This window comes from Labeo rohita, chromosome 15 (genome assembly GCF_022985175.1).
Source record: "Labeo rohita strain BAU-BD-2019 chromosome 15, IGBB_LRoh.1.0, whole genome shotgun sequence".
In the NCBI taxonomy this organism is placed as follows: domain Eukaryota; kingdom Metazoa; phylum Chordata; class Actinopteri; order Cypriniformes; family Cyprinidae; genus Labeo; species Labeo rohita.
The window spans coordinates 20,657,836-20,675,330 of NC_066883.1; the positions used below are offsets into that span (position 1 = coordinate 20,657,836).

At 38.9% G+C, this 17,495-nt stretch overlaps 1 protein-coding gene across 1 annotated transcript in view; it reads right to left on the minus strand.

Moving 5' to 3' along the window:
• Positions 1 to 3,428: 3,428 nt before the first annotated feature.
• The window catches only part of sik2b (salt-inducible kinase 2b), a 44,216-nt gene continuing 30,149 nt past the window's right edge, over positions 3,429 to 17,495 (minus strand). Inside the window, exons 9-15 of the mRNA XM_051128653.1 lie at positions 17,294 to 17,452; positions 11,536 to 11,767; positions 11,162 to 11,446; positions 9,916 to 10,076; positions 7,665 to 7,775; positions 5,317 to 5,408; positions 3,429 to 5,239 (exon numbers count right to left, since the gene is read on the minus strand). Of these exons, the coding sequence (XP_050984610.1) occupies positions 4,693 to 5,239; positions 5,317 to 5,408; positions 7,665 to 7,775; positions 9,916 to 10,076; positions 11,162 to 11,446; positions 11,536 to 11,767; positions 17,294 to 17,452 (1,587 nt within the window). The 3' untranslated portion in view covers positions 3,429 to 4,692. The remainder of the gene's footprint in view (positions 5,240 to 5,316; positions 5,409 to 7,664; positions 7,776 to 9,915; positions 10,077 to 11,161; positions 11,447 to 11,535; positions 11,768 to 17,293; positions 17,453 to 17,495) is intronic.

Genomic DNA, 17,495 nt, shown 5'->3' on the forward strand with positions numbered 1-17,495 from the left:
GTTTCTCCGCTTGTGTAATTTGTGAGCATTCTTGTGCGGTGAGCTGTCTGGAAATCGGGCTCTTGCCTCATATGTGATCAGAATGAGTGAATGAGAGTGAGAGAGGGCGAGAACGTACGTGGAAGTGTGAATGAGAACAAGTGAGCACGAGGTCATGTGAAAATCACAGCAGAAGAGGAAGCTCCATTTGAGAATGAACACTAAACGCTCTACTGAACTTTACTGAACAAATTAATTGAAACCTTCAAATAGGGTATCGAAAGTTTGGTAAACAGAAATGCACATAATTAAACCCACAACCTCACCTTTACACACCAAAACTGAATTCACTGAAATCTTTCTATGATTTTAAGGGTTTGTAAGAGGCTGTTTGTTTTTTCATTACACTGCTTTTACATTGTTTTTCTTTCTAAACATGGCCTGTCCATGGCCACTTGTGTGTAACACTGCATTCTGAAAATGTAAAGCTAAAGGTAGTTCAACTTCAAAAAACAGTGTGAACCATATTGCAAGTGACTTTTCCTCTCTGTTGTGGGATACATCTGAGTAAAACAGCTTCGAAAAATGTAGGGCAGGACTTGATTTTGTCCATCGGGAACTGATTTAATCGTTGTTTGATAATTGCTGCAATATGCTTTCATGTGAATGACAGGTTGCCCAGCCCTTGCATTGGTGCATGTCAAGGAAGAGTCATGTCATAGAACGTCATCAGGGCATCGCCATATTTAATTTTTGACAGGAATAAAAACAAGCCTGTAAGTTTTAATTCCTGTCAAAAATATAGGGATAGAAGTACAGTGTATTCAATGGATTGTAGCTGTACCAATTGTTCAGCTGACAAAAAAACTAAAGTTTTTAAAGTTGTGATCTAGAAACTTTATACAGTAAATGGCATGGACCCTTTTCACATTTCTTAGTTTCTAAGAAGCGGAAGTTGAAACAGAACCAGACTTATCTGGCTTATTTGTAAATTTAGTGGGTTTGGCTTCCTGTTTCATTCATGTCCAGCTATTTTTAGCTGTACAAAACAGTTCGTTTTGCTGCTTGATATTGCAAATTGGTGTGCCTTGACATATTATTTATATATGTAGTGTCTTAATTATGAACACTGGTTTGTAGTGCAAACAAATTTGCTGTCACTCCCACAGCTGCTGTATTAGAACACCCTCACAGCACGGTTAACTACCTTAAACTATATAATTTGATGCAAAGGTAATATAATACAAAGTATAATGTTAGAAATGTACATGTGTGACCTTCGACCAAAAAAGCCAGTCATAAGGGTAAATTTTTTTATGCATCATCTGAATAAATAAGCTTTTGATGTATGGTTTGTTAGGATAGGACAATATTTGAAACTATCTGATACTAATCTGGAATCTGAGGGTGCAAAAAAGAAATAAAAATTGTATAAAATAAAATAAAATCTAAATATTGAGAAAATTGCCTTTAAAGTTGGCCATATGCAGTTCATAGCAATGCATATTGCTAATCAAAAATTAAGTTTTGATATATTTACGAAATTTCCAAAATATCTTCATGGAACATGATCTTTACTTACTATCATAATGATTTTAGGCATAAAAGAAAAATCGATAATTTTGACCCATACAATGTATTTTTAGCTATTGCTACAAATATACCCGTGCTATCTAAGACTGGTTTTGTGGTTCAGGGTCACACATTAAAAACGCCATCACAGTGTGTGAAAACAGTACATTGTAAAGACGGTAAATCTATCCCTCACAGCCTTCGTTAAATTCAGTTTTTGCAAAAGTTTTATTCCTGCTGAAAATGGTCAATTATTGTCATGTTTTGTCCTGTACTAATAGGTCAGACCAGGAAAAACATTTGGAGTACTATAGGCTGACAAAAGTTAAAACAAATCAAGGACTAGAGTGCAAAAAAACTGAGGAACAAAAGGCGTTTGTGGTTGGCCAAACTGAACCAGGATTTCCAGAGCAAGAATCTTGACAACATTCGTGTTCGTTCTTATCATTTCCAGTCAGGTAGGTGAAATATTAGGCTAATGTTTTGATTAATTCTGCTCGTACGTATCTTCACTTCCTATTAACATTAGTTTGACAAAATATTGAACCCTTTCCTGCTTACTAAGTCCTTTTCTATATGATTAAGCAACTTTTTGTGGTTTAGACAGCATAAATTAGCAGAACAAGGTATTCAGTAGCACATGAACCAGGCAATCTTTGCTGATGTTTACATCTGCGTATCTCCAATATGGCATCCGGGTACACTGTAAAAAAACAATTTGTTGAGTCAACTTAAAATAATTTGTAACCTGGCTGCCTTTATTCAACTTGAAATGTTAAATTATAGTATAGTGACAACTTAGATATTTGAGTTGAATCAACTTAAAATTTTAAGGGAGCTGGGTTACTTACCCATCTGTTAAGTTTAGCAAACACAAATATGTAAGTTGTTACTTAGTACAACTTAACATTTCAAGTTGACTAAACTTATTTAAGTTGACTGAACTTAAAATTTTAAGGCAGCAGGGTAACAAATTATTTTAAGTTGACTCAACAAATTGTGTTTTTTATTTTTTACAGTGTAGCTAACTGACCAAAAAGTGACGTGAGTGCAAACCCTCTATAGACAACGGAAATGCGGTTGTGAGTAATGAAAATTGTGGTTGTCACTCCTGTTAATAACTTAAGTCTGTGTGAACATAACGGTGTTCTACTGCTGTGTAAAAGTGGCCATAGAAAACAATGGAAAAGCAGACTTCATGATCCAGAAAATAAACACACAAAATACTTTATTTCAATAAATCTTTTTTAATCTTAACAGCACATTAGCTTATGTGTGGTCAACAACCATGAAGGTAAATGCAGAATTTGTAGGATGTCTAAGGAATGGTGTTCGCCAGCAGGAGGTGTGATTATGATATATGGCAACACATTCACTAATCTGTTCTTTCTGAACTATTCATAAGAAATATTGCTATTAATACTTTTCAACGGCATATACTGATTGACAAAAAAAAACAAAAAACAAAAAACAGCACTGTTACGAAGCTGACCAAGAAGCTCCAAACTCCACACGGTGGGGTTATACAGGAACACTTCTGAGGGGACTTTGGTTTTGTACCATTGTAAAACCTGGGTCTACACATGTCCTGTAACAATACCAACAGAATCAAACTGAATAAAACAAAATGATTAAAGAACAGTTCACCCAAAAATCATTTACTCACCCTCATCTCATTCTTTTTTAATGCTTAAAAGTATTCACAGACAAAAGTCGGCCAACTTAGGCTCAAGATGAGGGAGAGTAAATGAAGACTGAAGGTACATTTTTAAGTGAACTATCCTTAAGATCTTAACTTAAAAGAAAGAAGAAAAAGGCACACGGAACACTATCACATTAAATACAAAATTTGTTGCATTTTGAAAGCACTTTTAACGTTTCTAACCCCTACGTTACACAAAACAATCGCCAAGTCGCGCTCCCTCTGCATCCTTCTTTGAGAGAGCGCTGGCTCGCGGGAGCACGTTATTGGAAAGAGATGAATTTCGTGTCTCTTATTTGACGAAACTAGCAGAACAGGTTCACCTCACCCATCTGCTGTCTCCTCAGCTACATTTCCTTTAGCTTCCTTGACAAAGTGCTCCAGTATATGATCTGCCTTAATACGTGTTCTGTTATGATCAGTTTGCGTGAAGATCGTTCTCTGTCGAGTATCTGATATCTGGGTTTAGTCACAGACTTGTCTTTTTTTTGTTTTTTGTTTTTTCAAGTAGAACAGATTTACTAAGTGCTGCTAACAAAGACTGATGAATTGGCCGAACTATCCAGTGTCTTGTGACTAAACATGAATGCTGATGTATTCTTTAGTGTGAAGGGGTAAATACCACCAAAATAATAATAGAGTTCTCTAAATCATTTGAACGTCACCTGACTTATAAACCACTCCTAATTAATCATCTCCATGCAAAGAGAGTCATGACTCATCTTTCGCAGTGCGCCAATCCCGAGGAACTGCGATATTAGCAAACAAAATAACACTGTTGCGGTTCAAGGAGAACAGGTTGTTATTTTAAGGATGTTTAGGATGAGCGTGAGGAGGGAATCCAGTGAAAAAAGATCAAAATCACAGCTTCGTCCACAAATATCTGTGGTTTTGGCCGTTGAGAAACATCTGGTGATAGCAGTTTGGGGTGGTGCAGTTCTGACGTATGGCTTCATTTTTTCAGTTCCAGATGAATCAGTATTGCTTCGATATTGCCATGTGTTTTTAACTAACATTGCACTTATTGAGTCCGCATGACTAGTCTTTCATAATCAAAGTCAGACGCTTTGAGTGATTTTGTTCAGTACGTGTCAGTATTTAATTGTGCTGTCGAGCAAGCTCCGTTTTGCAGATCTAGGCTGTCTTTGTGCTACATACGGCGCGTAGCGAGCAGCTCCTATCCTGCAGTCGGTTTCGGAGGCGAGAGGAGGTGAGCCTCTGATGCGGCTGGCCCGAACGCCACGCCATCCGGCACTCTATTGTGAGAGAGCAGCAGGTGGGACCACTGGAGAACGAGGAGGGAGGTAGGGAGGAGTTTCGTGAAGTATAAAGATTACAGCTCGTACAAAACTCGATCCATCCCTGTGACGTCATCTCATCCGTCAATTCATCCGTAGTGAGTCAGAAATCAAGGTAATACTGGTTATTCGAGTCTCGGTTTAATTCACCAGCACGAAACCGTGCTGGGAGTCCACCGTCTCCATCATTTCGCTGTCCAGAAACGGGTCGGCCAACGCCAGCCCTTCGTACCCAGCCGCGCCGGCCTCTGCGGATGGAGGCGGCTGCCCGGGATCAAGCGGATAGTCGTATTGCTCCGGGTACAGTACTTCTCCTGAGGCCGAGTGGCTTGGGTCGCAGGCTGGGTAGGCGTAGTTGAGGGGTTCGGGCTGGTGGGGTTGCAGCTGAGCGGTGAAGCTTTGCGGCAGAGGCTGCATTTGAGCATAATTGCACAGGTAGGGTTCATACGTCAGAGATTCTGGATTGGGCTCCATTAGGGGCCCAAGCGGCTGTGTGTGTGCAAACTGAGCTGAGGCTTGGGGGCTCTGCGGGTGTTGAGGTGCTGGTGCTATCGAACCCTGTGGCTGAGGTGAGTCCTGGTGGGCCATGGTTGCACAGGGAGCGTAAGGGTCCTCCACAATGTGCATCTGGTTGAAGTAGGCCTGCATTTGGGATTGTTTCTGAAGATACAGACGTTTCTGTTGCAGCCTGCGGATAAAACACAAGGGGTTTAATAGACGGGTCAGCAGTTTGACATTAAGGGAAAGCGAAGTGAACTGTAGTACCTGTGTTCCTGCAGCTGCTGCTCCAGGCTGCGAGGAGTTTCTTTGCAGAACATCTGGCAGCTGCTGGGGCTGTTGGCCATCAGCGTAGCTTTCTGTAGAGACACACAATGTCAAGGATTTTGAAATGCAGAGCTGCACTGCCATGAACATCTTGAGAAATACTGAAGTAAACTTTTGGACTTTAATCACTTTTATTGATAGATAGCAGAAAGAGGACAGGGAGAGAGATACACCACAAACAGGGAATGTTGCGAGTCAGACTTGATCCAATTCGCTAGAGTATTAATAAATTACAACATCTGCAATTGTTAAGAAACTACTACAAAACTCACTGACCAAAGGTATTGTGTGCAGCTGCTGGCATGTTGCTATGTGGTTTCTAGGGTATTCTTGGTAGCTGGTAGTAGGGATGCATGATAACATTGGACCGACATGAAAAAATTATGCCGATATGTCTTGTCAATAGGTCACGTCAGTAGTTTTGCCTGAATGATGATTAGATTCACTGTTTTGGATCGCTGCATTTAATCTGAGAATGCACGTACAGAATGACGCATTTGTGTGTGATAGAGTAAACAGTAATAGCATGCGCAGTGGCAGCAGTGTCAGTCTCCCCCAGGTCCTAATACCCATTCGGTAAGGAGTTTTAATTCCATAGGGGGCGCTGTTTGCCTACTTCTAATAAAATGAAAGTAAAATAGACAAATGACATTTAGACTGTTTCTGAATAAATAAAGCAGTAACTGATATCATAAAATCATGACTATGTTTTGATTTAAAGGTCGGAAGCTATAGCGTACGTGGGGGAAAAAAAAAAAAATTCACAAACATGACACTTGTAAATTAAATAATTTAATATATACTGATTTATTTGTTAATGTGTAATAGTCAATTTTTTTAACAAATTATGAGCTCTAAAAGATTTTCAGAATTTTTACGAAAAGGTTACCGCAATTTTCTAAAAAAAAAAAAAAACAAACAAAAAAAAAAGAGTGACTGATATATAGTTTAATTATAATTATTTTTAATGTACTGTTAATATAAAAATTATAATTTATTTGCTTATAATTTCTGCACAGGAGAGACTTGGTGTTGTTTCCAAACAAAAGGAAATTTATCAGTATCGGCATCGGCTATTGGACAAAATAAGTTGAAAAATATCGGCATATCGGACATCGGCAAAAATCCAATATCGTGTATCCCTACTTGGTAGGATCTTGCTATGTGATTCATCCACCAGGTGCGATAAAGCAGTAAAAATAGTTAAGTTTGTCTTAAACTACTATTAATAAGCAACTCTTATAGACCATGATGCTTGGGAAATGTGCTTTATAAGTGTACACAGCTAAAATTAGCTAAAATGAGTGCTATTTAGTACTGATTTCTTGATTTTAACTGATTCTGATATTTATGAAACTATATTGATTATTAAATCCCAAGAATCGATTAGTCTAGGCTGTTTTCAGTTAATGAACAGAACATTGTAGCACTCCTCCCATCCAATAAACGGCAATAAGCTTTATGCTTTGTTACTTCTCATGTGAAGTTTCAGATTTCAAATTCTGTGGATTTTATTAATGCGGTTTCGGTGGTGTTTAATGTGGAGTGATAGATCACTGCAGCACCGCGAAATGTGTGAACTGATCATCTCCTCCGCTTTAACTAGTTACAGCATGAAATAAACATGAATGAACATCCGAAGGCATGTTAAATAAAAGAGTACAAAATACCGAATCCCATATCCTGTCTCATGTAATCGCTCAATCAGTGTTTCAGTTGTGCAAAGGCGTCAATATGACAGCTTGTGAACAATATGTCATGTAACGTCACATTTACCTCAGAAAAAAACATATTTGGTGACCATAAACTCGTTAGTCAGCTAGGAAAATGAACTCTAGAGAGGAGCATTTTGCTAAATATATGCACCACAGAACATATTCATTATCATTTTTACTGTTCTTTAATGTTTAATTTGTGTAATAAATCACCAGCCACCATTTAAATGTTTATATTTAAAAAAAAACAAAAAACGTATTGGAGTAGAAATATAATTATGTAATTGTAACTTTATTACTATAAAAATTTAATTGAGTGTACTTTAAATGTTTATATACAAAACAGTTAATTTTAACCTTTGATACTAATGTAGTACCAACTGACTGTCATGTATATTTTACAGCATTACTTGAGGTTTTTTCCATGGACTATACCTGATATACATCCAAAATAGTGAAAATTGATTTGAAAACTGAATTGAATCATAAGCTTGTAAATCAGAATCAAACAAAATCGTGAAATTTGTGTCAAAACCCAGCTCTGCTATTTAGATGACATTAAAGGTGCGTCACCTGTATTCTGTGAGAGAGGTACTGCGGCTCCAGACTCTGTCTCCTTGACAACAGTGCAGGGTGTGTTCCACCTGAGCACAGAGCCATGTCGTGCTGGTGACCTCTTTCCTCCTGCAAGCCATGCATACACACAGAAAACATGTCAGCGCCTCGCTAGGCAGCCACATCGACGGCTGTGCACTCGAATGCATGAATTCATTACTCGGTTATGAAAGGGCTTGAATAGCTGTCCGCTGACCCAGAGGGATTCTGGGAAAAACATGCCAGTCTGCTCCAGTAGCTAATCCTCACAATGCCACATGCCTCTAATGGAAGATCATTTTCACTGCTCTTTTTTTCTGCTATATCAGCGGCCAGTAAAATGAACTCGATTTAGAGCTGATTTTTTTTTTTTCTTGGACTTCATCTGGACGCTGGCGCCTGCCCTGCGCGGTATCCCTACGTGTTATTCCCATAAGTATTTACTCATTGATTCATACTGAATCACTGCCTTTGGTCAGCCTGCTTTGGAGCATTGGGCACCAGTCACCAGCCTGTTACTCAACAATGGCCACATTCAGGGGGCTTACCGGATGGACAGTAAACAACTGACAATTGGCTGCTTCTTCTCTCGTAATTACATAAGCGGGGCTGTCTGTGTGTCAGTAGGGAGGTTAGAAGGGTAGAAGAGTTCAAGCAAGGGCATTCTGACACTTCCCAACCAAAGTAACACACAGTGCTTTTTTGGAATGATGCATTTCACAAGGGAAAAAGGGAAACTGAGAAGGTTTTTGTACCCTGGACCACCTCAACCATTGTATTAGCATCCCAGCATTAAAGGATTAGTTCACTTCCAGAATAAAAATTTCCTGTTAATTTACTCATCCCTATGCCATCCAAGATGTTCATACCTTTCTTTCCTCAGTCGAAAAAAAATCAAGGTTTTTGAGGAAAACATGCCAGGATTTTTTACCATATGCAATGGGGATCAACAGGTTAAAGGTCCAAATTGCAGTTTCAATGCAGCTTTAAAGGGCTTTACACAAAGGTCTTATCTAACAAAATTATCTGTCATTTTCTAAAACAAAACAAAACAAAACAAACAAATGTATGTACTTTGTAACCACATACGCTCGTCTTGAACTACCTCTGCGATGCACAAAATGAAATCGCAATCCCAATTTGGCAAAAGCTACAGGTGTCATGCGCATTTTGTCAGGGAAGCATGATTCTTTGATCAGTAATAAATCGCCATCCGAAGGCCAGAGGGCGTGTGAAAACTCCAAATATGCTTGAAGAAGAAGCCCAGGAAATCACGATCGCTGCAGCTGAATAAACGGAAACTTTAACTGCTTTCATTGATTAAACGTAACTAATAAACACAAGACTACAACAACATATGGTTTATCTGACATTATAAAGTGAGTTTGTAGTAAAAACATGTTATTAACATGGTATTTTCACATGCTTTCAGATGGAGCAGCATTTACTACACAGAGCCATAGTTCACTGAGAACTATGCAAACAGCTATCATTATAGCAGAACGATTTTTTGATATCATTATAATGAATATACCGTAGCTTGTCAGTGAACTACGGCTCTGTGTAGTAAATGCTGATATATCTGATAGCACTTGCTTGGAGATTTACTACTGATTACACAACCGGCTTTACTGACAAAATGTGCATGACAATCGCATTCGATTAATCGTGCAGACCTAACTGAAACAGCAATTTGGACCTTCAACCCATTGGGTCCCACTGAAGCCCACTATATGGAGAAAAATCCATAATATATGGAGAAAAATACATAAAAAAAACATTATTAGTTACTATTTTAACTTCTTTTTAGCCTTCCTTCCTTTTTTTTCAGACGGCCCCTCTGCATTAGTCATTCCTGATTGTGACGGCCTGTTTACACTAAAGACAATAACTATAAAGATAACGATAAAGATATAGTTGTAAAAACCATTCTCAATATTAAAGAATAACAGAGTCCACACCACAGCTATAAAGATAAAGGCACAGAGAAATGATATCATCACTTTCAGAATGACTTTTTCCAGCTGATGAATGATAAAAACATTGACACCCAATCAGAATCAATCTATCACAAGTTTGCACTTAGACTCAACAGATAACATCTTCTGTTGCTGTGGTCGCTAATATAGTTATCTTTATAGTTATGTGACAGGGCCTTAAGAGATACTACAAAACTGATCTTCGGTTAGCTGAAATCTGTCATTTCTAGTAGCTTCCATGGTGGACTAACCTGTAGTGCAGGATCCAATAAGTCATGTGGATGGGCCTGAGGGCTCAGCAGCCCCAGGGAAGGGGTTTCTCCAGAGCCCATCTGCTCATACACCTTATTTAGCTCCAGGATACCTTTGGTCCGTGCCAGATTCTGTAGGTGCTGTCGAAAGGCCACCAAGCCTACATGAAGAGAGGAATAAGATTATGAATAACAGCACTGTTATTTCCAAATATCTTACAGATCATCAGATAATGTTCCAGCCCTAGTGTCCACATCCATGTGTGGTCATGGATTTTCACATGGGAGTGTCAGAACAGAGGAAGTGACTGTCATTCTCTTAGGCCCACGCCACCTCCGACCACTCCGGTGCGGTTCTACCACGTGACCTCACTTAACGTGGCTAATCAGTCTATTTCAGTTAGAAGATATGTCCAGGCAGGCTGTAAATGCTTTATTTATCGCTCAAGTGCACATTAAAATGCTGTTTAGTGGCTCTTGACTCCTCTGCTGCTGAACAGAAGAGGGTTGAAAAAAGGATTCTCAGGTTATTTTAGGGCTTCAAGTGATTAAGGGTAATTATTCAGGCCACAGGATGAGAGAACTCAATAGGACTGACTTGGCCTAATCTTCAAAGCCCTCTCTGATTCACTCAATGAATCATCTGACAGGGGGTGGTGCATTTAGAGGAAAACAAGAGAAACAGGGAGAGATAGTTTATGAAAATAATTGTTTGTTAGAGAAAGAGAAGGAAGAGAAATCGTATCTAACACACGTACCACCATGGGATCCAAATGTCTGAGATAATATGCAAACTTGTGCACATTTTAAAATTATATAATACTTTTAATCATTTGTTTATTGTAATGAATTATTTAATGAAAAGAAAATTTAAAAAGAACAGCATTTATCTGAAATCTTCTGTAACATTTTAATTGTAATAATCCTTGCAGAATAAATGTATTAGGGCTTAAACTAAACCAGGATTAGGCCATAGTTCAATTAGGACATTTAAGTAATTTTATAAACGTGCCTTAGAAAAAAAACATTACTGGTGTCCATCTTGAGACAAAGGCACTGATAAATTTTATGATCAATCAGTGGAAGTTTCTTTCAGTTGAAACAGCTCAGACTTACATTTTAGTGTGGGACTAGGCTTAAAACTTGTCTGTGAAACCAGGGTTCAGTTCTTAAAAAATATCTTGTTGACTCCAAATTTTTGAATGATAATGTATATAGTTCTCTGTAGTCACAGGATGCTGCTCACCTTGTGTGAGTGAGGTGTCTGATGCTCTGCGGCCCTCGCGGAAGCTGATGGGAGAGCGGTTGTGTGTCTCTCTCCTCTGGGTGCTCAGCGCTTGCATGGCGGGGTTAGCGGGCCGAGCGCTGATGAAAGGCGGAGTCATGCGGGTGACGGGTGTGTTAGCCAGGACCACCTCGTTAAGAGAGGGTGCGTCCTCCAGTAGACTGAGGTCACTGTGCATGGAGCCCATGTCGTATTCAGAGTCCACGCTACCCAGAGAGGGGTTATGACCCACGCTGAACAGTTTACCTGGGTAAAGAGAGGTAGATAAGATTTTTTACCTAAATGAAGTGGGGTTTGAACCTATAACCTCGTGGTTACCCTTAAGCCACACCCACCTCCACTGGTCATGATTCCTGGCTGGTTGGTGACCTCAGACAACGTGTGTCTGCGCTGACCAAAGCGGGCCGTTTGATAGGCATTAAAGACATGGACATGATCATCTTCGGTGTCTAGCTCCTCCGTCTCAATGCCCTCGTCTATAGATGTCTCCATCATGTTGCTGGGGGACGAGGCGCTGGATTTGCGAACAGCCACAGGGGGCAGGGGGTCCAGCATGCAGCCGTTGACCTGCAAAACAATGTAATGATCTCTAAATATGATGCAAAAAGTATTTGGAAAGTTTTTCTAGAAGACCTGAAATCGCAAGTTAGAGGTATTAAACCAAAGTCACAAATCTGAGATTTAGTCACAATTAAATCAAGTTAGGTTCCATAGTTAAAATTCTGCAAATATGTTGCAACTGTGAGACTGCAATTATGATAAAGTTATAATCTCAAAATATAATGTCACATTTTGAGATAAAAAGTCTATAAAGATATAATTTAGAGATGTAAGGTTGCATTTACAAGAAATATATTTGCAATTACCAGAAACAAAGTCACACTGCATGATACTGCATTAAGTCGTATTGTGAGTTGTATAGTCACAACTGTGAAATATAAAGTTGGAATTATGATAAAGTCATATATGTGACCCTGGATCACCAAACCACAAAACATGAATAAATAAGCTTTCCATTGATGTATGGTTTGTTAGAATAGGATAATATTTGCTGAGATACAACTATTTAAAAATCTGGAATCTGAGGGTGCAAAAAAAAAACTAAATATTGAGAAAATCGCCTTTAAATTTGCCCAAATTAAGTTTTCAACAATGCATATTACTAATCAAAAATTAAGTTTTGATATATTTACAGTAGGAATTTTACAAAATATCTTCATGGAACATGATCTGTACTTAATATCCTAATGATTTTTGGCATTAAAGAAAAATAGATAATTTTGACCCAGACAATGTATTGTTGGCTATTGCTACAATTATACCTGTGCTACTTATGACTAGTTTTGTGGTCCAGGGTCACATATATTTGACTATATAGTCACTATATTATGCAGACATAACTATAAATAAGCCATTTGTGGCCATTCATTTTACAAAAAACTGTAAATAACACTGGCTCAACCAATGGTGTGAGTTGGGGGTGGGGCTAACTGTTTGATCAGCTAATGGCACAACTACAAAAAATTAAGTTGAAAATGTGAGATATAGTTACCTTGCAAGATATTAAGTCATATAGTGACTTACGTACAAATATGTGAAATATAGTTGTCTTTTTGAAAAGTTAAGTTGTAATGGCAATTATGATAAAGCCATAATTTTATAATATAAAGACACACTGTGAAGTAAAAAGCATAGCTGGCAACCATAAATTCATAACTGAGAGATTTTAAGTTGCATTTTCAAGAAATAAAATCAAAATTGTGAGATAGAAAGTCACAATTATGACAAAATTATAATTCCGAAATATAAAGTCACATTGCGAGATAAAAATTGGGAAATATAAAGTAATAAATATAAGCAATTTGTAGAATTCAAATCGCATTTGCAAAAAATAATTGAAATATTGTGAAATATTGTCACGTTACCCCCTTTCACACAGTAATTCCAGTAAACTGCTGTAAAATTACCGGAAAAACTGTATTGGTAAATACAGAAATTCACTGTTCACACAGGCAACAGCGTTCCGTCTTTTAACCGGTAAAGCACCATTCACGCATCCGTTTCAAAATACCTGTAAATTCCGTGACATCATTAACCAGAAATGACCTCTAAACGGCTGTGCCTCCCGGTGCAGTGTTTGTAAACATGGAGGGGTATATGTGGTCAATGTTTTTGTTTGTGTTCATTGTTGTGTCAAGCATTCACATTCATGCAGCTGCTTTTGGACCGAGACATTGTATTAGATGACTTAAAACCGAACTACACGGCGTAAAGTGAATGCGTCATCTGCGTCAGAATGTTCTTATTGGCCCGGAGTAGACGTCTTACGTCAGAACATTCTAAACTCGTATGTGCTCATACCGGTAATCTCGTTTTGCATTCACACAGAGCACATTACCGGTAATTTACTGGTAATGTTACAACTTCTCATACCGGTAAATTGACAGAACTAATTAACAGTATTTTTGAAAAGGTCTTGTTCACACATTCTTATCTAATTCCAGTAAAGACTGTATGTGTGAAAGGGGCTATTAAGATATAGTCAATTTCTTTATTACCTTTATTATCCCTTTACTCTGAAGTGGAAGTGTAGTGCACATGCAATTTTTGTATTTCCTTTAAAAGATTTGAGCGATGACAGCTTTTTAGGTTGTTTCTTTTTCTTTGGATGAACTCTCACTTGTAGATAAGACTTTTCACCAACATGCCTTCAAGCACTGTATTTCCCAAGAACAAGTTCTAATCTCCCATCAGCCCTCATAAGTCACTCACAGTCCTGAGGCACATTTCCACTCAGTCAGCACCACGCACACAAACTTTACCGTGCTTTGCGATGACAGGCCGAACTTCATGAACGCATTCCCTAATGATTTGGGGATGGAGTGAGAGTAAACAAAAGCTCTGCAGTCTCTCCCTTTTTGCCTCTTTTTTATTGCTCCCTCTCTTTCACTCTTGCTTTTCGGCTCAAACGAATGAGTGAGCTGGAGAGGAGGGGGTGGAAGTCTGGAATGCAGTGACAGGAAGTGTGTTTTGGCTGAGAGGGCCGTCAGAGCCTCATGCAGACGGAGTACACTGAGACATGCCATCAAACACACACACTCAACCGACATGGATCATCTGGATGAGTTGAGTTTCCTGCAGCATGCTGGGCCAGGAATGCTGTTATCCCAACACACGGTTAAAGAACAGCCACAGATCCTCTCTTTTTTTACATTTCAGCCCATCATTTTGCCCGGCCCCTTTGTTATTCACGCACAAACAGTGTGATTATACGGACTCTGAACAAATTATGTAATCCCAGGCGTCCCCTCCCTACCAGGGGTTGTGCCGTACTCTCTGAGATCAAGCTCTTCATATTTTAAACATCTCATAGTGGAGAGAGTGTCACAATTCCCCCTCTGATCTTAAAGGGAAAGTGCACCATTTTTTCAATGCTAAAATGCTCGTCTTATTATACAGACATAACTATAAATAAGCCATTTTATTATTATTTATTTTACTAAATATAAATAAATAACAACACTGGCTCAACCAATGGTGTGAGTTGGGGGCGGGGCTAACTGTTTGATCAGCTAATGGCACAAGGGGGTGTATTTGGGGAAACCTGTGTGAAAACAGACACTATTTTGTACAATATTTTGTAATATTTCAACAAAATCTACCTTACTCCGCCTCTGAAACCACTTTTACTTTTTGCTGATGTCCTCCCGTCCATACTCTAATCATATATAGCCATTTTTATATCATTTTTTGATGATGGTTTATTAACGTTAACTAAAACTAAAACCATTTTAAAAAAATTTACTTTTTTACAGAAATAAAATATAAGAAAACAAACTTTTTGTGTCAGCAAGTTACCAAAGCAACATTTTTCATGTTAGTTCAGTTAAACTTAAAGTACCAAAATAACCTAAAATGATGATTCAAATTAATAAAAAAATATATACACATTAAAATAACTAATAAAATGGCAAAACCCCCAATCCTTTAACTAAAATTAAAGTGAAAACAGAAAATAAAATTGAATTCTAAATATTAACAAAAATTATAATAGCACATCAATGAAACAAAAATAACACTGGAAATTGCTTGATTTTTTGCATTAAATCACCCACTTAAAAAAATCCTAAATGTCAATTATATGAATACCAACCAACAACTTCCTACTGAGTTTTGCATCAATTGTTTCCTCTTCTAAACTATGTATTCCAGAAACAATGTACAAATTTCCTCTTGCAGTAAAACTCTAACACCATATTGTATATGTATACAGGTGACATTTATAAGTTTTACAATAAGAGGAATTTTGTACATTGTTTATTGAACACATTGTTCAAGAGAGGAACTAGCTGATGCAACGTTCAGCATGAAAGCCGTGAACACTCAATAACTCCAAATTTCCGAAGATGGTAATATACCGGCACACACAAAGCCAGACAGTTTGTGGTGTGCATGTATGCGAGAGAAAAGAAAGAGTGGAACGACTAAGCCGGAGCGAATGGACAGCTGTCACGTCCAATGTGTGTCATTGCCAGAGACGGCTGCAGTCTGACCTGCTTATGTAAGCCAAACAGCTGTGGATGGCCTCAAGGGGAAACACACTCACAGTGTATGTCTCACCTCACCATCAGAGACGCACAGAGACAAAAATGACTAAGACTGCTAGAAACCGTCAAAGTAAACAGCTTCTCCCTCATTGATCTAAAAGACATTAAAACAAAGCATGTGTGTGAAAGAAGAGTCTTGGAGGGAGCAGATTACTGTCACAGAGTGACAGCAAAGAGAGAGAGAGAGACAGATAAAAATGAAGACAGCGTAACTAGGACTCTAGTGAGGAGATAGAGTGGCAGAGCTGGCCGGCTCCTGTGCTGTTATTCCTGTTCTGTATGCCAAGCTGGCAGCCGATCTGGCCGTCTGTCAGGATGGTTCTGAACAAAAGGCTCCTCGGGGAGCAGGCATGATGAGGAGGCCTGAGCAAACAGCCAGGCCCACTGCCTGACCTTGGAAGGACTGAAGTTGCTTAACAGCAATGTAGGGAAGGAGTGCAAGATCACTCAGCGGGCAGCAGTCAGATTCAACTCTGTGACAACAGATGTTTGTACCAGATAATCAACACCCCCTAAGAATGGGATTATGGGGGATTTTGTTAAAATGCATATGCATCTATCGCCTGTCCACCCATCCATCCATTTATCATCCGTCTATCCATCCATCCATTTATCGTCCGCTCGTCTGTCTGTCTGTCGTCTTGCCGTCTGTCTATTTATCCATTTATCATCCACCCATCAATCTATCAGTCTATACATCTATCTATCCATCCATTTATCATCTGTCTGTCTGTCTATCTATCTATAAATCATCCACCCGTCAATCCATCCATCCATCTATCCATCCTTCGCCTGTCCACCCACCCATCTATCCATCCATCCATCTATCATCTGCCTGTCTTATCTATCATCCATCTATGCATCCATCTATCATTATTTATCTATCTATCTATCTATCTATTTATCTATTTATCTATCTATCTATCTATCGATCTATCTATCTATCTATCGCCTTTCCATATGTATCCATCCATCCATCCATATATCCATCTATCCGTCTATCATCTATCCATCTATCTATCTATCGCCTGTCCATATGTATCCATCCATCCATTGTCTATCCATATCTATCTATCTATCTATCTATCTCTGTCTATCTATCCATCCATCCATCCATCTATCCATCTATCACCCACCCGTCAATCCATCCATCAATCTATCCATTCATCCATCCATCTTTCGCCCGTCCACCCATGTATCCATCCATCCATCCATCCATTTATCATCTGTCTGTCTATCTATCCATTCATCTATTTTTTATCCGCCCATCCATCCATCCATCTATCGTCTGTCCGCCAATTCTTGGTTAAATGGTTCTTGGTCTATATTTCATCAAACGATGGTATTGGCACTCAAGATTCAGGAACATTAAACATTTGCTGTGCTACAGTGAAAACTATTCAAAAATCAATGTCTAAACAGGCTACAAAGAGAAATCCAAGTTTCATTCCCCCATAATTCAACCTCTAATCCATTTGTCACTCACTTTGGGAGTCCCAACCTCCTCCTCCATGAGGCTGTGTTCGGTAGCGCAGGAGGACTGTGGGAACGTGAAGGTGTCCGCCGAGGCTTGAGGCACAGCTGGGGATCGCAGGAGGCGTACGTTCTGAGGCAGGAGGCTCACCTGAGGAGCAGCGCTGCTCGCCTGCAGTGAAGAAACAAGGATACGGAAATAGTCAGCTGCTTGG